Genomic DNA, 23,798 nt, shown 5'->3' with positions numbered 1-23,798 from the left:
GGATTAGTCAGGAGTTTGAAGATCGTGACTGAGTCTCCAAAGGATTGACTCTCTCTCTGTCTCTCCACCTTTCTCTTTCTCTTTCTTTCTTTCTTTCTTTCTCATGTTCGTGCGTTGCCATGGGCCACACTTACCTACTGATCCATATTACCTCGATGCATTTCCGGCGTTCACGATATCACTCGAGAAATCGAAAGGCCATATGTATTTTGCTTCCCGGAAAAATTCATAGAGCCACTTTCCTCTTCGTGTATCTCGTGTGTTATACCTCCTCTTCCTCCTCCTCCTCCTTCTCCTCCTCCTCTTTCTCTTTCACCTCTTCCTCCTCCTTCTCTTCTTTCTTCACTACTTTGCACGACTTTCGAAAAGTGAAAGTCGACATCGGCCTTTTTTTCTCCTTTTCCTCTCTTTCTCTCTTCTCATCCTAAATAAAAGACGAATTTGAAGAAGTGTTTAAAGATACGTTTAGTAAGCTATTCTATTATTTATGAATGATATTAGGAATGACAGAAGACCGATGCTGATCTTATATCGCGAACGAAGAGTTTCGAAAGAACATGAGAGAGAAGAAAAAATAAGAAAAAGAAAAAGATAGAAAGAATATTGAAAAGAAAAAAGAAAAATTCCTATCTAATTATACCATAAAAGAAAAGAGAACAAAAACGTTGTGGGTGGAACGAAGATAGGTGGGCCTCATCGAATAATACCTTTGCGTCTTCCGGTGTCCTTGGAAAGTGAAAGTGGTACGTTCGTTCTTTCATTTTATTTTTCTTTTTTTTTCTTTCTTTTTTTTTTTTGGCTTTTTATCTTCTTTTTGCGAGAAATGCAAATTAAAAAAAGGCTTAAATAGGATTTCGTAGATGACTATGGAATTGTGTCAGTTCATGGAACGAAACGATACGAGAAATCTTCGGTAGGAGGTCGAGGGACACGTGGAGAAGGTTACACAGGTGTGCATCATCGTTGTCGTCGTCGTCGTCGTCGTCGTCGTCGTCGAACGATGGACTTTCACTGGCGGGTCTCTGAACCCAAGACTTGGATTCTTCGTCTCTCTTTCTTTTTCTTTCTCTCTCTCTCTCTCTCTTTCTTTTTTCTTGCCTCTAGAATCGAAACGTTTCTTCCGACTCGTACGTGTTCGTGAACTTGAAAAGTTAGTTCGGACTACCTGTTCGAATTTCACGTACCGGTTTTGGAGTTTAATCATCGAACGATCGACCCTAAGAAGAACATTAAATGATCTTTATGATGTTCGTTAAATTGGAACGCATTTGGTTCGATTCGTACAAACATTGTTTATATATCTTAATTAAAGTCGAATTGATCGATCGATAATGTAAAGATTTAATTGCTTGCTGAAAGGAGAACGGTGACACAAATGCTCGCATAATATTTACCGATATACCTTATATTCAAGGTAAAATAAAAGGTGGAACGTCTCCGATATACGACGTAAGAGTCAATAATAATAATCCATACCGGTGTAATCTTTTTAACCTTAATGGACTAAAATAAAATCGAATTGGGATCGGTATACGCTTACTTTCCAACGTGATCCAGATCAGACGACTCCGTTGTATATGACTCGGATCGATGACTTAGAAAATCGAGCCGAGAGACACGTTCAAAGACTCGCATTGTGTTCGACGATCCGTAGATGATCCTTATCGTATAATTTCTTCTTTTTTTCTTCTTTATAATTACAAGCGTTAGGATCATTTTAAAACGTGATCCTAATGAATAAAGTCCGAACTAATTAAGATCGCAAGATGTCCAACGATCGAATAAGTTCATCTGCATTATTTCGTGCATGAACGAATGTGTTTTATAACGTTTCCAAATGGTACACTTTAATGATGAGAGAAAGATAGAGAGAGAGAGAGAGAGAAAGAGAGAGAGAGAAAAGATGTAACAAGGATCACAATGAATCTTTAATCTCATTTGATCTCTGATATAATAGGTGGTAAGGATTAATCAATTCGTACGTTTCTAACGATTCATTTCATTGAACGTTATCTATGAAGAATCATAGATTCTCTTTCTTTCTCGTAGCTATTTTCGTACCTGGACTCATTAGAATATTTTCTTTTTTTATTTCATTTTTTTCTAGGTTTTTTTTTTTTTTTTGCGACTTGACAATAATACACTTGCACGAGCAAATTTCAAGGATGTGTTTCTTAAATCATAAACGGATCTCTCGCCTTTTCCGTTGACCCCATGCGGCTTTGTTCCCTTTTTTTTCTTCTCCTTTTGCCGTCATATCGTCGTCATATGTTATTACAAAAAATGTCATGTAAAAAAGAAAAAAAAAAAAAAAGGAAAAAAAAAAGAAATGAAAAGGAAAAAAAGGTCTAGACAGACGGTAGCGTATGGGTTCCGTCGAACGACGGAAAAAGGCGAAGGCGAAGGCGAAGGCGAACGGAGGAGGAAGTAGGTCGGAGAGAATTCTCGCTCCTCGATGGAGACACGAGGAGCCACCGGCTGACTGCCGTCGTCAGTCTCGCCAAGATATCTCGGGAGTCAACAGGTGCGTTTTAGGAGCAGACACGCTCCTTCCTCCTCTTTCGTTCTTTTTATCCTTCTTTATTTCTTTTTTTCCTCTTTTTCTACTTTTTTCTTTCTTTTTTTTTTTTTTTTCTTTCTTCGTATCGTATCATCGAATTCAACAAAGCTGGCCTCTTGAACGTATAAACGCATCGAGGATTGCTAATAAAGAAAAAGGAAAGGAAATAAAACAAAACAAAAAAAAAGAAAATACAAAAAAATTTTGATTTTTCCTCTTCCGTTTTTTGCGTCTACTTTATCTCGAGATAGAAAGGAGGAGAGAGAGAGAGAGAGAGAGAGAGAGAGAGAGAGAGAGAGAGAGAGAGAGAGGGAGGGAGGGGGGAGAAAATAAAAAAGAAAAATCGCGAGAATCATTCGGTGAGGATCGCAATATAGAGCTGCAAGATGTCAACAAAGGTGAGTTGTTTCTATTTTTTTTCTTTTTTTTTTTTTTTTTTTTTTACTCTATTACGCCGTCGATTATTCAATTTACACGTACGACCACGTCGAATGGATGATATTAGACGTTCGCGTTCTTTTGTATAACGGGCTCGGTAGAAGTTGGAATGAAAAAGAAAAATAAAAAGAAAAAAAAAAAAAGATAAAGGATCAACGAACTAGATCGGTTTAATTGTTCCACAATTAATGTCTGACCGTGGATTTTCTGGAGCGGAAACCCCGTGCGACATGGATCGGGGCCATGCCATAATAAACTATATAGTCATTGCAAATTTCTTGTTACTAATGGATAATGATTTTTATTGATGATCGTTCATTAATCGAATAATCACGATTGCCGGGCATTAAATCGACGATCATTTGTGATAATTCTTATTTAACGGTTCAAGAAAGAGTCAACTCTCGTAATAGGATTGATCTCTAAAGAAGAGATAAGTGAAATTGGTCGATCGAAAGTAGAGGAAGGAGTCTCGCAAAAGGAAGAAAAGAAAAAGAAAAAGAAAAATGATCTTCTTTTCGCCGAAGACTAACATACTGGTACTAAAGAACGCAACGCACGTGCAAAACGCGTCCAGCGAAAGCACATAGTCGTTCCATTTCACTCGAGAGTTCACGTCGGTCCATCACGTTATTTCTCTTTCTGCCCATTTTTTTCTTTTTTTTATCTTCATTCAACTCGATCATTTTTCATTTTCTTTCTTTTTCCTCCCCTGTAAATAAAGATTCCATCGAAAATTGTACGAGACTTAGATTAGGTGGAACGTTTTAAAGATATCGAATAATTCGGATACATGACTCGTCTATCTGTACGTAGTACGTACGTACGTACGTACGCGTGTGTGTGTGTATGTATGTATGTATGTGTGTGTGTGTGTGTGTGTGTAGTTTAAATCACGGCAAATAATTTAAAGGAGGTGAAAGTCTCGTGAACAGCATGTGGAATAAGATCCAAGTTAAAACGTGAAAACGTGACCAATTGGAAATTAGTTGAATGAATATTTTCCTTATTGGTAAGAATTTAGAAATCTTTGTTGAATCTGCATAATCTATACTCGGATAAATGAAATTTTTTTTTTAGCAAACCCACATGATCTAATCGTAATGTCTAATTTGTTATACCTAGAAACCTACAAGCGAATATGCTATCGTTGGATAAAAATGACTCTTACCGTTGCAGGATTACTATTTCGCAATTTTGTTATTCCTAAAACAGAACGCTGACAGTATTCGCGAAAACGATTAAATTTCTCACGTAGTGCATTCGTGTTTGAAACTTCTCTCTCTTTCTCTCTCTAATTCTTCGCTAAACTTGATTACAGTTGGAATTATGAGTTAGAAGAACTGTCGTAGAAAATTTTATTCCATTTTCTGAATATTAGATTTCTTTTTCATTATTATTATTTTTTTTTTTCTATCGAGTTTCTTTCTAAAACTATTCCACGCATTTAAATCGTTTTAAGCGTGATTTGCCAGTATAATGTAAAACTTTGTATACTTTCCTATTTAAGATTCATGGTTATGAAATAATGAACGACCTCCTTTTAATTTCATGTAATCACTGAATAATTATGATGAATAATCGAAGGGCACTTTTAATATATCCTATTTCGATTGACGAAAAATTTGTTGAAAAAACGAGAGTAGCGTTAATCCCAGATAATACCTAAATTACAGGAGATGAAAATTTCACCTTTATTCAACAACGGAATAGTTTGTTTTCTCTGATATCGAGCGTTGCACAACATCCTTTTAACGTCGTTATTATATCGATCTTATTTTTTCAGTTTTGCGCTCGTTAAATTCAATGAATATAAATACAATGGTTATCTAAAAGGTTTTATATAATATCGGGTACGTAATTTTCTTTTTGAGAGTAGAGGTGCGATGACGAGCATATAGAAGATAAACGTATGTTATGTAGGTATCCATTTATCTAGGAAAAGCGTGATCGAAGACGATAGAAAAATGCATGAGGATAGATGTGCACAATCGATCTGCACGATCGAACACTAAGGTCGACTTTCGAAATCTTTAAAAGAATCATTTCACATGCTAGCTGATTCACGAGGCGTCCCACGGTGCCGACAAAACGTAACGGAGAACGTGATTAGACATTAACGAGAGAATCAAACGGTAGAGATATCAACGTATTTTCGTCTTTGTCTTTCTCTTTGTGTGTGTGTGTGTGTGTGAGCGAGCGCGCACGTAAAAATAGAAACATAGTTAGTATTACCGAACGATAGACGAGTCGATTATCATCGATGCATTGACTTGCAACTCGCGTTAGACAAACGATAAGCATAGAAAGTAGCTTAATAATATAGAGAACCAAAGCAATTACGTACGATTTCTATCTATAAATGATTATCTACTCTTCGACTTTTTTTCTTTTTTTTTCTATTTGTTTTCAGGCAATATTTATTCTAGTCTTGGCAGTTTTGATTATCGAGAGTTTAGCGATAGATCTGCCAAAGCCTGGTTATGCTAGGACAATTTTAAAAGTATCTAGAAGTCTTCCGGGTGAGACCGAGGAATTAAAGATTAGAACGAGCGAAGGTAATTTGGCAACTTTGATAGTAAAACGACGCGAAAAGTCAACGTCGATATTCGATGAAGATCGTATCGTATCGTCGAGTATCGATGTTACCGAAAAGAAAGGGAACGTCAGCGAATACGATATTTCATCAAGTAGAAAAAACGAATCCGTTAGTGAAAACGATGAGAAAAAGAGGAAGGAAGATGTAAGGAAAATGGAAGAGGCACAAGTCGAGGAGATCCGTGCGAAATTTGTCAAACCCGAGGAAATCTCAGTAACCGAGAAATCGAATGAGTCTGATCAAAACGAAACGAAAAGTACGATGACTCGTACTATCCGACCAATCGGCGAAAGGAATATCGATTATGGAAATTGGACGCCATTAGGTGAGGATGGTAGAGCATTGAAACTCGGAGAGACCACTACCGAGGAATATCACAATTGGAAGCCCTTATCGCCTGATAGAAAGTTGCCGGTAGAACAAGGCAGATCGAGTTACGTTAGTTTCGGTGATTCCACTTATGCGAACAACGGATTAATATTTGTAAGAAATCTACAAGACCGAACACAGAGAAATCTTGATTTTGTCGACGAGAAGAATAATCAAGCCACGCAGTATACGTTCCTGCCGCATCAGCCTAGACAATCGACCAGAACTAACATTGGTGCCAATCTATCGAAGAACAGAGATGCCAAAAACGTTCCACCCGAAGTAATCATCAGATCGGAAATCAATGTCAAGTCTCATCCGAAGAGATCACCCATGTCTTTGGACAGCGACGGTACGCCTGTGATACATGGCAAACGTGTCCCTGACGAACCTATGGATAAAATTCAAACTTGGCGCAATGCCAGAATCATCAACAACAAGCTGATAACCGAGAGTACGAGTTCCAATCCTATGGATTCCTCCGGTGTTTATTATTCGTCCGATCATCTAGCTGAGAGGCAAAGATTCGAAAGATTCTTCAAGGATATCAATCGTAGGTGAGATATCTCGTCGTATTTTCTTTTATTATTAAATCGATAATTGCAATCGCGTGATTTTCAACTTTATGCGATTTTTATCGTTTACAGATATGGAAGAAATTACGAGGACAATGGGAGAAACGTTTACTTCGAATGGGATCCAAAAAATTACAAGAACGAAGCTCTGAACGCCGAAGTTTACGAAACAAGGAACGACAACTATCGAGCCAATGTACAAAAACGAATGTTACATCCCGACAGCGTCGTCAATTACCCGGTCTCGCAACTTTACACTCCGGAAAGTCAAAAGATTTCGTCAGTATCGGTAAAACCTGGAGTGAGAGCTCCCGTTTTACAGTATGCTCATCCCGAATTGGGCGTCCAACCGGCTAAGATCGTAAAGAACGAGAAAAGACGACCGGAGAGTCATATGGATAATTATCAGCACTCGAACGGACAATATACGTTTATGGAGCAACGTCAAAAAAAGAAATACGTACTGAACGATAAGAATATAGTTGATACTTACACAACAAAAAATTACTATCCTAATCAACACTTTTATGGCCTGAAAAGGCCGAGCGACACACCGTTTTGGGTGAAAATATCGGAGAATTTGAAGAATCAATTTTCCAACGGGGTAGAAAAGGTATCCCAATTCACCAAGCCAGTGTTCGATCCATTGGTCGAGGCCACGCATAAAATATCTCAAAATTTAGGCTTGTCGAATGGCAAAGAGGCACAGGATAAGATCGGTACTGTGGCTTCTGGCACAAGCATTCTAATACCTGCTCTTGGTCTCGTTGCATCTGGTGCTGCACTTGGAATCGGTGCTGTGGCAGTGGGAAGATATCTTGACGTCGACGTTCTAAAGAGATCCAACGAAGATACTATCGATCTGGAACATAAAAGAGCGATGGAAATGGATCCCTCGTTTTTCGAAATAACCGAAAAGCAGAGAAAAGATAACAACGACTTCCAATTGTCTCCGCATGGATCAACGGACAATGATCTATTTTTGGTGCTGGAACAAGAGAAGGAAACTCCAGAGACTTTGGAAAAAAATCAACGCAATAGAAGGAGCCTGGATTATTTGGATATTTTTAATGCCGAAGCTGATGTCGAGAGTCTTGAAAAGAGCAAGAGATTACAGAGGAAAGGAGCAGATTCGATCACCGAGATAGTTGAGATTGATCTACCTGCAGCCGCCAAGGGTAACATCGATGTCACCGAATTTTTGATTCCTAGAAAAAATACTAAGAAGGAGAAGGAAATGGGAAAGGACAGAACGATTTTTGTTATCGGAGATGGTTCTATATCTGAGGAAATGATAAAAAAGGATCTTGGTACCGTTGTAACCGACAAGGATTCCTTCATTAAGGTTGCGAGGATAATCGAGGACGCGGTCGAAAGATCTAAAAAAATATCTACGGAGGAACGGAATAAAACGAGAAGGAAAAGAAGTACGGAAATTGATGATCAGGAATTAGACGATATATTGCAAAATCTGGAAAACGCTGAGGTTGCCGAGATTGCACATATCAATGGCGACTGGACCAACACACCCTGCGCAAAAAGGATATTCTGTGACACTATGATTCAAAAGGATCCTGACGCTTCGATCTTTATGGAAAAGAAGATGGCTAAATTGTTGGGTCTGTAAGTATCGAACAATCCATATTTACATTTGTCATAGTTCCAATTCACGTATATAGCTTATGTGGGACAAAAATTTGTTCTTTTTAGCAACTTGTTCCCTCATTAATAGATACTGTTACTCTAACCGGTAACGAGAAAGCTGCAGTTTATCCACTTTCTAACCGTCAATAATTACAACGACAAAATTTTTATTTTAAATAAATAGCTTGGGCCCGTGATACGTTCGACGTACCAACGACGACTACGACGACGACGACGACGACGACGACGACGACGACGACGACGACGACGACGACGACGACGACGACGACGACGACGACGACGACGATGACGACGTTGACAATTGTAGTAGATGTTAGATCTAACTTTAATTCACGATACACGAAATTAAACGTTTCTCTCGTGGATTTCAATATGCAATTAAGTTACACGAATGCGTTAAAGTAAATGAATAGGAATATCGAAGAGGCAAGTACCGATAGTAACCAGTATCGAGAAACGGATAACTTTCTTCCAGCTTTCGCCGACAACGTCCTACTGACTGATACGACTTTTACCTCTTAGCACAGTTTCACTATACTTCGGACCTGAGCCGGTACGGCACTGACCACGTGTGGCGTGATAGAAGAAAATCTACATATAGAGAAAAATACTTTCAGATGTATTATTTCGATTTCTTTAAGATCTACTAATTAATATTATTTACGTCTTCTCTACAATAATATTAACAATACAAATAATTTGTTAGTTTCAATTAAAATTAATACAGCGATTATTAAAGCGAGACAGTTAAGACAGTTACAGATTCTACTTCCTGGATATTCATAAGAGACAATACATAATTCAATCACCGGTCTTACCATAAACGTGCTAATGAAACCAACATTATATCACCGTTTGATTACTTTTTTGGTAACAGTTAATATATACACACACACATATATATATATATATATATATGTATATATATATATACAGCACACACGCGTGCACGCGTCAATTTCGTAAAAGGTATTTAATAGCTTTCTCGTCGGTCGAATAAGTTGCCTTACTCTATTCAAAGATCTTTCATCATTATTTCTTAATAAGATGAAAAAATTTTATAGAATTCAGCCAGGAGCAGCCATGCAAGTATCGAGTCATTTCGAGGAAGTAATGGACGCCATCAGGAGGCACGATTGTTCGAGTTTTCTTTGCCCCCAAGCTAGACCTGGAAATATTTTCTTCTAATCATCATCGATAAGAGGAGGACAACTTTCCTCATTTCTTTTTCTCTCCTTCTTTTTCCTTTCCTTTTCTTCACCTTTTCTCTTTCCTTTCCTTTTTAGTCACGTCGAAGGAGATCTTTACTGATCAATTGTACATAATTGCCATCGAGGCGAGATTTTATTTAATGATATGCACATTCTATTTTAATTTAATTCTAGAAACTCTCACAAGACATCAATCTATCTCGTGAGTTCGACGAAAGAACGAGTAACTCGTTTCCCAAATGGCTTTCTGCGAACGCACGATTGCATGAGCGCGATCCCTTTTGATCTCCTTGTTAGATTATTCGAGATCAAAAGAGATAATAGCGTAAGAGTGTCAAATTTAATAGAACGTGTCCTGCAAAGAGAGTTTATTGTTTGCTTTACATGTATGTACCTACATATATCATATTTATTTCTATACCGTGTGATCTCCCCAAGGATCACACGGTTCGTATTATATGCAAAGGCCAATGAATAAATGATATTTTTTATGTAAAAAGAGAAAAAAAAAGAAATTATCATTATTATTGTATTAGCTTTCCATTGAATATATAGAAATATCGTCAAAAAAAAAAATCACCCGTTATTATTATCATAATCCCATGGTACCGGATACGAAATGAAATTCAAGTATTAACTCTCTGAAAGATCGAACGAACCTTATACGAGAATTACGAACCTTATATGCCTTGGTATTCGACGATTTCAGCCAATAGTAATTCGTTTCAGATTTCGTTGCCAAATTAGACTAGAATCTTTCTTATGAAACTTTCCCAAACCATTGCGATATCCGCTCGCGAACCCCATTACTGGAACGTTGTCGAGCGGGTAGCGAAAATGTATAAATTAATGTAATTAACACCGAACAACTAAGAAATTCCTTATATAAAGCCGTGCACCGAGATACTTTTAAACACCTCAGGGAACACGGTAAAACCTGAAAGATTAGGATCGCTAAATTTTTTTTTTTCTTTTTTTTTCAAGGCATAAATCAAGTTAAACTGTGTTCTAGAAGGGGAAGACGAAATTAAATGGTACGGTACTGGATCGATGCATTTTTAAGTAGGTGGTGGGGGAGTGGTAGTTCGTTTTACTTCGACGAGAGAGAGAGAGAGAGAGAGAGAGAGAGAGAGAGAGAGAGAGAGAGAGAGAGAGAGAGAGAGAGAGAGAGAGAGAGCATGCGTCGTACTGTCGTATCGAAGAAGAAGTAAAAGATATTCGTATCTAAGGACAAACTAAAACGTAGTCGTTAGGTCGTCGCGTTACATGATCTGTCTCGTGACAGAGTTATGGCATTTAACAAAGGTACGATTTAACGTGATACGTAAATCGAAAAGGGAACAAAAATCATATCGAAATATTCTTAATTAAACGCGATTGTATTTTTTCACAGATTTGGATTACGCGATTGGTTGGAATCGATTTAATCTAAAATTTCTTGGTGTTTGGCCGGATTTCGATCAGCTCGATAAAAATATCGGCTTTACGAAATATCGTTGGATCGTACACGCATTTTTCATGCTAGGATTCATAATCATACCACAAACGGCGTACCTGGCAATAATTTGGGGCGATCTCGATCTAATGACGGAAGATTTAGCAACGGCGAACGTTCCAGTTACGATGGCTTGCATAAAACTTTTCGTTATTTGGTATCACCTTAAAAGTGAGCCCCGTAGATTGAAAGTTTTGAAAATATTTCTTAAGATAACGATTTGCCGATATATTATCTCGTAGCTCTGAATCCTCTTCTCGGTGCTTTTGTCGATGATTGGAATAGATCGAAGAGCGAAGAGGAGAGATCAATTATGCTGAGCAACGCTAAAAAGGCGAGAATTATATCGATGTTTTGTACGATTATGATACAAATTATGACGACGATATACATACTTCTTCGAATCATCATGATCGCGCAAATGCAGAGGGATCAGATGGAACCAGCTCGAACTCTAATCTGTCCTGCTTATTTTCCGTACGACGTAAGGAGAACTCCGTTGTTCTATTTAACGTATACCGGACAAATTTTAGCGGCATACAGCGCGACCGTCTCTTATACAGGCGTCGATAGTTTCATATCGATGTTGGTTCTTCATGTATGCGCACAAATTTCGAATCTCAGGTTAACTCTCAAAACGTTGGCGGACGAAAGAAGCACAAAAGAGAGGAGGGCCGATAACTTTGTAAAAAAATTGGCGTTAATCGTGAAGAGACACGAACATCTCAATTGGTTGGTCGATCGAATAATTTTCATTTATATCATGAATTGTGATGCTCCAAAATTTTATCATCCGTCGTATTCCAAAGGTTCGCCCAGTCGATCGAAAACTCTTTCAATGTGTTGATGCTCGTTCAAATCATGACTTGCACCATGCAAGTATGCTTTCAAAGTTATCAAGTTTTGACAGTGAGTTGTCTGAAAGAAATTTTGTTTTTCTTAGCTATTATTATACATTAACATATCTATTATTATATATATATATATATATATATGTTCTTTCACAGATATTAGGAGAAAACGAAGACGAGTTTCCTACTGTTCAATTGTGTTTCCTGATACTATTTGTAGCCGTTACTCTGTTACACTTATACATTTACTGTTACGTGGGTGAAATGTTAATTGTTCAGGTAAAGATAATACCACCGGTAAAATATAAGGATAATATTTTTTAATTATTTGTGACGTTAAACAGAGCTCCGGTATGAGCGAATCGGCGTACGAATCTAAATGGTGCGACTTGTCTCCGAAGGAAGCGAGGAATCTTCTATTCGTAATGCGCCGATCAACGATACCACTTCGTTTGACCGCAGGAAAATTTAGCACGTTCTCCATGAAAACGTTTAGCGACGTGAGCGAATATGGCTATACGTGCGAACAAAAGTTTTAACCTAATTTATAAATTACTTTCGAATGTTTCTCTTGTAGATCGTCAGAACCTCAATGGGATATCTTTCGGTATTGCTGACGGTATCGGAACAAAAAGATTAATTTTACAAGTGTAAAATATAAAGAGAATAGGAATATATAGAAAAAAATTACGGGTCGACGAAAGTAATAATTTTTTCATATATATCGAAAGTTAATGCGTTAATGAAAATGAAATTATTAAAATATTCGCGTAATAAAAAAGATACCTGTACATTCTCTTTCGTACAATTTGTCCATGTTCGTCATGCATCACTGTAAGTTTCAACAACCACGAGTGGGTTAGATGAATGAACGATCGACCGTTTTGTTTCGCTCACGAATTCACGAGAGAGCCCGGCGCACCTGCTGTTCCCACGCGAAAAAAAGGATCCTCTTCGCTACCTAATATTAAAGGAAGAAATACAATATAAAAGCTTGGTCGAAATTGTAGGAAAGAGAACAATTTTAAGAAAGAAAAAGAAAAAAGATAAGAAGAACTATTATCTACGAGACTTTTTGTTTATTTGATATTATCGGGTACGTTTCTTGTCTACCGTCAAAGTTTTCCCGAGATTTACTCAAAATTCAACGCAAGTCTGGTAGGACAAAGAATCGATAATGACGGGTATTAGTAATTCTTCTATCAAATAACGGGTCCCGTCGTAAAGTTTTGAGTTCTTCATTAAAACTATCGCTACCGAGTGTGTATGTGTAATGTGTGTATGTGTTTTTTTTCTTTTATCGTGATGGAGCATGCGTGATATTCAACTCTTTCGAGAAAACAAATTTCCCGCAGTTCGACCGAACTCCCCGTGCCAATCTTACGACAAATTTGATAGTTTATTTTTCTTCGAGTTTATACGACTGAAAAGACAAATGGATTACGCCATAGGTTGGAATCGTTTTAACTTGTCGGTGTTAGGAGTTTGGCCTGAACCATCGAAGACGACGTTTCTATGGCGATTAACGTCAGCCGGTATATTTTGGACGAGCACTACCGTGACCCTTTTATTCATATGTGCACCACAAACGGCAGATCTGATTCTGAATTCAACCAGTCTGGACGAAGCCATAGAAAATTTATCCATCAACATACCAATCGCTTTCGCTGTAATCAAGCAAATCGTTTTGCGGTATCACGGAAAAGGTAATTACAATGTTGTCTGCGCATTTAATTTATAATTCCATTTAATTTGTATTGGATTGAATGATATATACTAATTTATTTTTTTTCTCAACCGAAGCATTGAAATCATTACTCGTCGAGATAGTTAACGACTGGAGTCAGAAGCAAGCAGAATCAGAACGTTCGATGATGTTGAAAAATGCTAAATTGAGTCGAACGATATCTCTCTTTTGTTCTACTTTGACGTATCTAATGTTGACCGCCTTCATATCGCTTCAAACTTATGCGAATATGGCTAGTGCCTCCGAAGTCGATCTAGGAGGACTTTTGCATCCAGCGATCTTTCCATACGACACCAAGAAAAGTCCTTATTTTGAGATCACTTGGTTGGGACAATTCATGGGAACGATTCTAACGGCCATCTGTTATTCTTGCTTCGATACTTTTCTCGCAGTCTTTGTTTTGCATTTGTGTGGACAACTGTCGGTTTTGCGATCGAATTTAAAAGAATTGGCGGAGATAGCGAAGCGTGACGTCGCTCTGTTTCAAAATAGACTCGGCTACATTGTGAACAGGCACGAACAACTCTACAAGTGGGTGTTTCTTACATTACACTTTATTTTATAATTTTTTCTATTGTTCTTCCTAACGACGACAATCTAAACGCTTTTTCGTTTTAAGATTCGCCATAATAGTCGAGGATTGTTTCAATCTTACTCTACTAGGACAAACTTTGATTTCGACAGCTATGTTCTGCCTGACGGGATATCGTATGATCACGGTATCGTAAATTATATTTTATTATTAGATAATAATGATTTTAACATTTTAATATTTCCTCTTTCGTTTCGTTTTCGTAGTCGATGGAAGGACAGGAACAAGATTTGCCGATAGTAGGACTGATATTTTACATCATTCATGTGACATACACGATGTTGCATTTATATATATATTGTTACGTTGGAGAAACTCTACTGGTCGAGGTGAGTCGATATAAAGTTGGCCTCTTACTCGAAGGCTTAAGAATTTTTCAACTTCGTGCATTTCAGAGCACTGGAATAGCTTTCTCCGCTTACGATTGCGAATGGTATGACTTGCCACCAAAAAAGGCAATCTGCTTACTGATAGTAATTTGTAGAGCAAGAATAGCATTTCAAATCACTGCTGGAAAATTTTGTCCATTTTCGTTAGAATTGTTTGGCGCTGTGAGTATATTTAAAATGATTCCAATGAAAATATATCTTATATTTGCAAAAGATCCTGATTCATCTCTATTTCAGATCATTAGAACATCCGCCGGATATTTATCGGTATTACTAGCTATGACAGATAATCCCGTAGAAGTGTAATAAAATATTATTACTTTATTTATAACGAACAATCAATCAATCGACGAATCTGAAAGACATTAAAAATCATTCGCATGTTATATCTACTAACATGTAATATTTTTCTCATAATTTATTAATATTTATTAATGAAATGCTATTAGTAAAAACATTGCAATATAATGAAAAAAATACTGCAATAGAAAAATTGAAAGAGTAACAAAATTTTAACGTTCTTGTAAGAGTGGTATTACGTGATAAGTATAACGAAATTAAATTCTTCTTTTAAATTTTTGTCTTATTTATATATGAAGGATACCTGGACTTGAATTAATACAATTCGCTTGTGCGTATATTCCCAAAAGAATCGAACAAATTTAAATGTATGTGGGACAGTAGGCGAAAAGATCGTAGAGCTAGAGAAAATCGGAAAAATTGGATTGAAATTTTAACGAGGTTGCTTATTTAAACCTGTTGAAAGAGAAAAGAAAAAAAAAATCGAAATAAAAATTCCAAATAGATACATTTTTCAATAGGTGGTGGTATGATAGTTCAATTTCAGTCCGAGCAGTATGATTGCTGGACTTATCAAATATTTTCAATAAGTTATTTGAAAGAAATTTTGACATTTCGTCTCTTTAATACTACCGATTAACATTTTTGTATTTTTTTCGGACACATTAGGTCAAGACGAAGATGACTTTCCTAACGCTAAATTATTTTTCTTATTACCATTCGTGATCAGTACTATACGGTATACACCTGTAGATTTACTATTACGTGAATGAAATATTAAATGATTAAGTAAAGGTAAATTGTCAAGAAGATATTTTGATTAGTGAATCGCCGTACGAATGTCAATGGTGCTACTTATCATCCAAACATGTAAAGGATCTCTTCTTCGTGATGTACCGATCAATAATACCATATCATTCGACCGCAACGTTTTAGACTAATTTATAAATTATTTCAAATGTTTCTTCTATAGATCTTCAGAATTTCAATGGGATATCTTTCTGTTCGGCTGGTACCTGAACGCAATAATTAATTTTACAGAGATAATAATATAACAACCAGAAGGGAATAATAGAAATATTAAGGATCTATAAAAAGAATAACTTTTTTTCTAATATTTCAGAAAATTGCAAATCAAGATATATTACTGGAAATGATCGCGTTAAAATATTCGCGTAATAAAAAATACATCCGAACGTCCTCCTCTTGCTCCACGTTCGTCACGCACCACTGTTTGATTAAATAACCATAAGAACCACTATCGATCATTTCGTCTCTCTTACAAATTCACAAATACCCTGCACCTTTTCCCACGTAAAAATCACTCTCTTTCTTCGCTTCCTAAAATTATAAAACGAAATACGAGCATGCATTAAAAATAATTATCATGTCATACGCACTTGTTATTTTCTTGTCATACGCATGTCGTTATTTTATAATTTCTTTATATAGTTTTACAATAGTAATTAATTGATTTGCTAGGAAATCCATGGATGTGATCACTGCAATAACAAATTCAAATAGCTTTATAAAATGCTAAATAATGTTTGTAGGAATTTTCTTTCTTGTTTCGAAGAACACCCAATCTTTGATCACATATTCTCATCGTTCCCCATAGTATCGGAAAGAACCGAATGTATGTTATTACACTTGAAATAATAGACGGGGGATCGTAAAGCATTATAAAATGGGGAAGGTTGGATGAAAACTAAGAACTTTGAGATTGCTTATTTAAATGCGTTCGTTAGAAAAGAGAAAATATCATTCCATGTAGATAAATTTTTCAATAGTTGGTGGGGATGGTACATCATTTTAAGTCAGACGGGCATGCGTGCTGGACGAAGAAAAAGAGAAGGACGTCTATATCGAATGACGAGCCAGAGCGCAGTCGTTCAACACGCGCCGCGTGCTATAATCGTCTTTCTACGATGACAACAGTATTCGAAGAAGGTACATTTTCGTGTAGCTTGTAAATTTTTCAAAAAAAGTAAAAAAAATGGATGAAAGACGACAAAAGAATACTTTAAGTATTCTTTTTTTCTAATTAAATATTTTATCTTTTGCGTATCTTGAACGGGAGTGTTCACTTAGCAGATTTAAATTATGCCATTGGTTGGAACAGACTAAGCCTACAAATACTTGGTGTATGGCCGGATTCGAATGAGAGTGATTTTGCCGTATCGAAATATTGGTTCATTCTACATTCATTCTTTATGCTGGGATTTATCACTTTGCCACAGTCGGCATATCTCTTGATGGTATGGGGTGACATAGAACTGATGACAGAAATTGTGGCGACGGCAAACGTACCGGTTACCATGTCCTGCATAAAGTTGTTGTTCGCACGATATCATTTGGAATGTAAGGGTAACTTTTGTGGTGAAAACGTAATAACGCTATATATACTAGGTAGATAAATATTTTGCAAAGAAAAAAAAATCTGTTCCAGCTCTTAGACCAATTCTCAATTCCTTCGTTGAAGACTGGAAAAGATCGAAAAGCGAGGATGAGAGATCGGTCATGTTGGTTAACGCTAAAAAAGCAAGAGTCATATCGATATGGTGTACGACATTAGCACATTTTATGACATCGATTTACATTCTACCTCGAAGCTTGATGATCGCACAAATGCAAAGAGATCAATTCGATCCCCCAAGTACGGTCATTTATCCCGCTTATTTTCCATACGACATTAATGGAACTTCAGCTTTTTTAATTTCCTGTCTCGGACAAATCGTAGCGGCGTACAGCGCTACCGTATCATATATAGGCGTAGACACGTTTATCACAATGCTCGTCCTTCATGTCTGCGCACAAATTACTAATCTCAGGCATGCACTTGAAAATCTATCGAATGGCACGAGCGAGATAGCCAATGAGTTTACAACAAAATTGACGTGGATCGTTAAGAGACACGAACATCTCAATTGGTTTGTCAATCGAATCGTTTTTATTTTATCAATGTTGCAACATTATGCAATAATGATCATTATTATTGTCTAAGGTACGCCAAATCGATTGAGAACTCCTTTAACATGTTGATGCTCATTCAAATACTGGCTTGCATCGTTCAAGTTTGCTTTCAGACTTTTCAATTATTTCGCGTAAGTCAATCTATAAAAAAAAAAAAAAAAAAAAAAAAAAAAAAAAAAAAAAGAAGAAGAAAGAAAAGGAAAAGAAAAAATGGAGAAGGACAATCAGTATTTTATTCTTGTCAAACGTCTCGTTTGTGGAATCTTTTTTACAGATAATGGCACACGATGATGATGCATTTCCAATAGAACAGCTGTTTTTTATTATATTCTTTGTAATTGTTACCTTGGTACAACTATATCTGTATTGTTACGTTGGAGAAATGCTTATCGTCGAGGTAAAAAGAAAATAAAATAGAATATTTTAAATATGTTGAAATTATATGTCATGGGAATGTGTGTTAAACAGAGTTCTGCAATGGGGACGTCAGCATACGAGTCACAGTGGTATACTTTGTCTGCAAAGAATGCACGAAATATCATTGTCGTGATGCATCGATCTTGTGTGCCACTTCATTTAACAGCCGGAAAATTTGGCACTTTTTCAATGGAAATGTTTAGCAGCGTAAGAGAAAACCATGAATGTGAAAGGGATAAGATTATTTAAATACTATTTAATTTTCTTTTGCAGATTTTAAAAAGCACAATAGGATATCTTTCAATGTTACTAACGGTAACGGACAAAAAGGACTAATTTTGAGAAATAATAATAAATAGAATAGTGATAGAGTAATTTAACTGGTGGCAAATTTTTTGTTATCGATAAACTATCATACATGACAGTACAGCATAGTGATAAATACTATTCGTAAAACTTTAAATTTAATTAAGATATAAATAGTTTTACAATCGCATAAATCTCATTCTCGTTTATTGTCATTTATCATACTGTCGTTTATTGTCCAATTATATTGCGTAAGAGTACTAAGAATGTAACGAAAGAGAAAAAAAATCTGCAAAATTTTTCATAAACTAGAAAGACGTCGATAAAGAAACGTAGACTAAAGACAATTCCTCGTAACCACCGGAGTCAACTATATCGAAGGTTTAAGTTTTCCAACGTTAGAGGGATACTGTTCGATAAACACCTACTTTTCATTTTTAAAACATTCGTACGTAAATGTTAAAAAAAAAAAAAAAAAAAAAAAAAAATAACTTGTACAAAATTTCGACAAGCTGAATTAAATTTATTTTGAGTTCTGAGTAAATATGCGAACAACACATTAATCGAATATTATATTTTTAATAGAAATCGTAATAATCGTGATCGATTTATTTTTCTAACGTAAGATTTTCCTAGAGAATCATCCCTGTCCTTTTTATACAGCATGCGAGAAGCAAGACATAGTTCACGAAAATACGAAATGGATGAATCAACATCAATCCTTGAACGTCAGACTCGTTTAGACGAACGAGCTGACTAAAATAATATACGATTAAACATCATCGATAAAATCAGCTAATCGAAATAGCAATAAATATGTAAAAAGTCGATTACGTTTACTGGTGGAACTGATACACCATGGATCTCATAGGGATTTGGCAGAACAAGGAGATTCGATCGAATCTCTTATGGTTGGAAAATTCTGTAACCTTCCGCAAGAATTATATGCTAGCGTAAGTATAATAATAGAAAAAAAAAAAAAAAAGAAAGAAGAGAAAAAAATTGGAAATAAAAACATCATATTATCGGTCTGTTTTCAGATTTTGAAGACACCAATGGATTACTACTTGTCGTTTCCACATCCAATGAAACATAGGAAACTGACGTGAATTGTCCAAACGTAAAATTGTCAAAGATAAAATATATCTAAACTTCCTTTCTCCACGTACCATTATTTGATTTAATAATTACAAGAACCACAATCGATTATTTCGTCTTGCTTACAAATTCACAAATACCCAGCACATTTTTACCACGTAAAAATCACCCTCTTTTTTCGCTTCCTACAATTACAATTAGATATATAATTATTATATCATACGCACTTGCATGCCGTTATTTTATAATTTATCAATAATAATCTACGAAATGGAATAAGTAAAAATATTGAGAAGTAATTGTTTACGGTTAACATAATAAAAGTAACAATGCAAGAGAACAAAGAAAAGTAATTATACCACTTAAATAGTTTTACAATAGTAATTAATTGATTTATTATGAAATCCATGGATGTGATCACAGCAATAACAAATTCAAATATCTTTATAAAATGCTAAATAATGTTTGTAGAAATTTTCTTTCTTGTTTCAAAGAACACTCAATCTTCGATTCACATAATATCGCACGTTCTCATCGTTCCCCATTGTATCGGAAAGAACCGAATGTATATTATTACACTTGCAAATAATCGACGAGAGATCGTAAAGCATTATAAAATGAGGAAAGTTGGATCAAAACTAAGAACTTTGAGGTTGCTTATTTAAATGAGTTCGGCTGAAAAGAAAAAATTTCATTCCAAGTAGATAAATTTTTCAACAGTTGGTGGGGATGGTTCATCATTTTAAGTCAGGTGAGCATGCGTGCTGGACTAAGAAAAAAAGAAGGACGTCTACATATTGAGTGACGAGCCAGAGCGCAGTCGTTGTATCGCCGCGTGTTATAATAGTCTTTCTACGATGACAACGGAATCCGAGGAAGGTAGAATTTCGCGTCACTTGTGAATTTATCCCAGCAAAATAGTAAAAAAAAAAAGGAAGAAAAAAGGAGAAAAAGGAATACTAAATTAATAAATAATAATAAATAATAATAAATAAAGAGGAATATTAAATATCCTCTTTTTCTAATCAGATATTCTCTCCTTCGCATAACTTCAACGCAAGTGTTCACTTTGTAGATTTAAATTACGCCATTGGTTGGAATCGTTTTAACTTGTCGGTGTTAGGAGTTTGGCCTGAACCATCGAAGACGACGTTTCTTTGGCGATTAACGTCAGCTAGTATATTTTGGACGAGCACTACCGTGACCCTTCTATTCATAAATGCACCACAAATGGCAGATCTGATTTTGAATTCAAACAGTCTAGACGAAGCCATAGAAAATTTATCTATCAACATACCAATCGCTTTCGCTGTGATTAAGCAAATCGTATTGTGGTATCATGGAAAAGGTAATTACGATGTCTGTGCATTTACTTTATAATTTCATTTAATTTTAATAGGATTGAATGATATATACTAGTTCACTTTTTTCTCGAACGAAGCATTGAAATCATTACTCGTCGAGGTAGTTAATGACTGGAATCAAATGCAACAAGACTCAGAACGTTCGTTGATGTTGAAAACTGCTAAATTGAGTCGAACGATATCTCTCTTTTGTTCTACTTTATCGTACTTAATGGTGATCACCTTCATATCGCTTCAAATTTATGCGAATATCGCTAGTGCCTCTGAAGTCGATCTAGGAGGACTTTTGCATCCAGCGATCTTTCCATACGACACCAAGAAAAGTCCTTATTTTGAGATCACTTGGTTGGGACAATTCATGGGAACGATTCTAACGGCCATCTGTTATTCCTGCTTCGATACTTTTCACGCAGTCTTTGTTTTGCATTTGTGTGGACAACTGTCGGTTTTGCGATCGAATATACGACAATTGGCGGAAATAGCGAAGCGTGACGTCGGTATGTTTCAAAATAGACTCGGCTACATTGTAAACAAGCACGAACAACTCTACAAGTGGGTGTTTCTTAAATCTTTTGACTTTTTCTATTGTTTTATCTAACATCAACGATTTAATCATATTTTCGTTTTAAGATTCGCCATAATAGTCGAGGATTGTTTCAATCTTACTCTACTAGGGCAAACTTTGATTTCTTCGGCTATGTTCTGCATGACAGGTTATCGTATGATCACGGTAATTTTTATTTCATCATTAGATAATAATGATTTTAACATTTTAATATATTTCTTTTTTCGCATCTTTTGCGTAGTCGATGAGCGCTCAAGAAGAAGAATTGCCGATAGCAGGATTGATATTTTACATTACGTTTTACATATACACGATGTTGCATTTATATATATATTGTTACGTTGGTGAAACTCTACTGGTCGAGGTGAGTCGATATAAAGTTGGCCTCTCACTCGAAGGCCTAAGAATTTTTCAACTTCGTGCATTTCAGAGCACTGGAATAGCTTTCTCCGCTTACGACTGCGAATGGTATGACTTGCCTCCAAAAAAGGCTATCTGCTTGCTGACAGTAATTTGTCGCGCAAGAATAGCATTTCAAATCACTGCTGGAAAATTTTGTCCATTTTCGTTAGAATTGTTTGGCGCTGTGAGTATTTTTAAAATGTATTCCAACGAAAATATATCTTATATTTGCAAATGATCCTGATTCATCTCTATTTCAGATCATTAAAACATCCGCCGGATATTTATCGGTATTACTGGCTATGAAAAATAGTCCAGTAGAAGAGTAATAAAATATACGTTATTTATAATGAACAATCGATCGACGAATTTGAAAGACATTAAAAATCGGTCGTTTGTTACATCTACCAGTATGTAATATTTTATTCATAATTTAATAATAATTATCAATGAAATGCGATTAGTGAAAATATTGCAAAACAGAATTAATTGGATTAATATAATGAAAATAATACTGCTATAGAACATAGAAAGCGTAACGAAGTTTGTATTACGAAATTTTAACGTTCTTGTAAGAGTCGTACTACGAGATAAGTGTAACGAAATTAAATACTTCTTTTAAATTTCTGTCTTATTTATATATGAAGGATACCTGGACATGAATTAATACAATTCGCTTGTTCGTATGTTCCCAAAAGAATCGGACAAACTTAAATGTATGTGGGGCAGTAGGCTAAAAAGATCGTAGAGCTAGAGAAAATCGGAAAAATTGAATTAAAATTTTACCAAGGTTGCTTATTTAAACCTGCTGAAAGAGAAACGAAAAAAAAATCGGAATAAAAATTCCAAATAGACACATTTTTCAATAGGTGATGGGATGATAACTCAATTTCAGTCCCAGGAGCATGATTGCTGAACGAAGACAAAAAAAGTACATTCACGTCGAAAGACGAAGCAAAATGCAATCGTTGCATTATGTAACTTTGCTTTTAGGATTATCAAATATTTCCAATAAGTTATCTGAAAGAAATTTTAACCCTTTGGCTCTTTGATATCATCGATTAACATTTTGAATTTTTTTCAGAGACATTAGGTCAAAGCGAAGATGACCTACCGAGCACTAAATTGTTTTCCTTACTACCATTAGTGATTGGTACTATGCGGTATACATCTGTAAATTTACTGTTACGTGAATGAAATACTAATTGATTAAGTAAAGGTAAATTGTCAAGAAGATATTTTGATTAGTGAATCGCCGTACGAATGTCAATGGTGCTACTTAACATCCAAACATGTAAAGGATCTCTTCTTCGTGATGTACCGATCAATAATACCATATCGTTCGACAGCAACGTCCTAACCTAATTTATAAATTATTTCAAATGTTTCTTTTATAGATCTTCAGAATTTCAATGGAATATCTTTCTGTTCGGCTGGTACCTGAACGCAATAATTAATTTTACAGAGATAATAACATAATAACCAGAAAGGAAACAATAGAAATATAAAGGATCTAAAAAAAGAACGACTTTTTGTTCTAATTTTCGGAAAATTGTAAATCAAGATATATTACTGGAAATAATCGCGTTAAAATATTCGCGTAATAAAAAATACATCCGAACTTCCTCTTCTTGCTCCACGTTCGTTAGGCACCATTGTTTGATTTAGTAACCACAAGAAACACTATCGATCATTTCGTCTCACTTACAAATTCACAAATACTCTGCACCTTTTCCCACATACAAATCACCCTTTTTTTTGCTCCCTAAAATTATAAAACGCAATATGTGAAGGCATTAAAAATAATTATCATATCGTACGCACTTGCGTGTCGTCATTTTATAATTTATCAATAATTATCTACGAAATGGAACAAGTAAAA

At 35.7% G+C, this 23,798-nt stretch overlaps 6 protein-coding genes across 10 annotated transcripts in view; 5 read left to right on the top strand and 1 right to left on the bottom strand.

The window, feature by feature from the left end:
* LOC118450225 (uncharacterized) overlaps positions 1-23,798 on the bottom strand; it is a 97,982-nt gene that overhangs the window by 10,667 nt on the left and 63,517 nt on the right. Inside the window, exon 4 of the mRNA XM_085655544.1 lies at positions 135-424. The gene's annotated coding sequence lies outside the window, so the exon portion shown is untranslated. The remainder of the gene's footprint in view (positions 1-134; positions 425-23,798) is intronic.
* Positions 2,489-9,950, top strand: LOC118450224 (uncharacterized). Of its 3 annotated transcripts, none has more exons than XM_085655941.1 (4): positions 2,489-2,958; positions 5,412-6,523; positions 6,614-8,164; positions 8,729-9,178. In XM_085655941.1, the coding sequence occupies exons 1-4, from the start codon at positions 2,947-2,949 to the stop codon at positions 8,769-8,771; spliced, it is 2,718 nt and encodes a 905-aa protein (XP_085512067.1). In that variant the 5' UTR covers positions 2,489-2,946; the 3' UTR covers positions 8,772-9,178. The 3 variants fall into 3 exon arrangements, with proteins under 3 accessions (XP_085512067.1, XP_085512068.1, XP_035741680.2); XM_085655942.1 differs by lacking the exon at positions 8,729-9,178 and adding an exon at positions 8,370-8,714; XM_035885787.2 differs by lacking the exon at positions 8,729-9,178 and adding an exon at positions 9,271-9,950 and having other exon boundaries at positions 2,490-2,958.
* On the top strand, positions 10,671-12,493 carry LOC118450160 (4-vinylanisole receptor-like). The gene is made up of 7 exons (XM_085655552.1): positions 10,671-10,722; positions 10,811-11,083; positions 11,155-11,644; positions 11,722-11,821; positions 11,920-12,042; positions 12,108-12,263; positions 12,341-12,493. Exons 1-7 carry the CDS (start codon positions 10,707-10,709, stop codon positions 12,401-12,403), a joined length of 1,221 nt encoding a protein of 406 aa, XP_085511678.1. The 5' UTR covers positions 10,671-10,706; the 3' UTR covers positions 12,404-12,493.
* LOC146873150 (odorant receptor 67c-like) lies at positions 12,923-14,878 on the top strand. The gene is made up of 6 exons (XM_085655551.1): positions 12,923-13,469; positions 13,567-14,041; positions 14,130-14,229; positions 14,309-14,431; positions 14,498-14,653; positions 14,729-14,878. The coding sequence occupies exons 1-6, from the start codon at positions 13,076-13,078 to the stop codon at positions 14,795-14,797; spliced, it is 1,317 nt and encodes a 438-aa protein (XP_085511677.1). The 5' UTR covers positions 12,923-13,075; the 3' UTR covers positions 14,798-14,878.
* LOC118450226 (odorant receptor 13a-like) lies at positions 16,421-19,606 on the top strand. Of its 3 annotated transcripts, none has more exons than XM_085655548.1 (9): positions 16,421-16,741; positions 16,886-17,152; positions 17,241-17,721; positions 17,796-17,895; positions 18,039-18,161; positions 18,233-18,388; positions 18,455-18,496; positions 19,151-19,440; positions 19,528-19,606. In XM_085655548.1, exons 1-8 carry the CDS (start codon positions 16,591-16,593, stop codon positions 19,169-19,171), a joined length of 1,341 nt encoding a protein of 446 aa, XP_085511674.1. In that variant the 5' UTR covers positions 16,421-16,590; the 3' UTR covers positions 19,172-19,440; positions 19,528-19,606. The 3 variants fall into 3 exon arrangements, with proteins under 3 accessions (XP_085511674.1, XP_035741694.2, XP_085511675.1); XM_035885801.2 differs by having other exon boundaries at positions 18,455-18,935; XM_085655549.1 differs by having other exon boundaries at positions 16,914-17,152; positions 18,455-19,440.
* On the top strand, positions 20,371-23,400 carry LOC118450229 (odorant receptor 4-like). The gene is made up of 8 exons (XM_035885804.2): positions 20,371-20,464; positions 20,661-20,933; positions 21,027-21,501; positions 21,580-21,679; positions 21,756-21,878; positions 21,945-22,100; positions 22,177-22,326; positions 23,001-23,400. The coding sequence occupies exons 1-7, from the start codon at positions 20,443-20,445 to the stop codon at positions 22,243-22,245; spliced, it is 1,218 nt and encodes a 405-aa protein (XP_035741697.2). The 5' UTR covers positions 20,371-20,442; the 3' UTR covers positions 22,246-22,326; positions 23,001-23,400.

The sequence above is a fragment of the Vespa mandarinia genome, chromosome 3 (assembly GCF_050613455.1).
Source record: "Vespa mandarinia isolate Hongniang chromosome 3, ASM5061345v1, whole genome shotgun sequence".
In the NCBI taxonomy this organism is placed as follows: Eukaryota; Metazoa; Arthropoda; class Insecta; order Hymenoptera; family Vespidae; genus Vespa; species Vespa mandarinia.
This window is presented reverse-complemented; position numbering and strand designations above follow the sequence as displayed.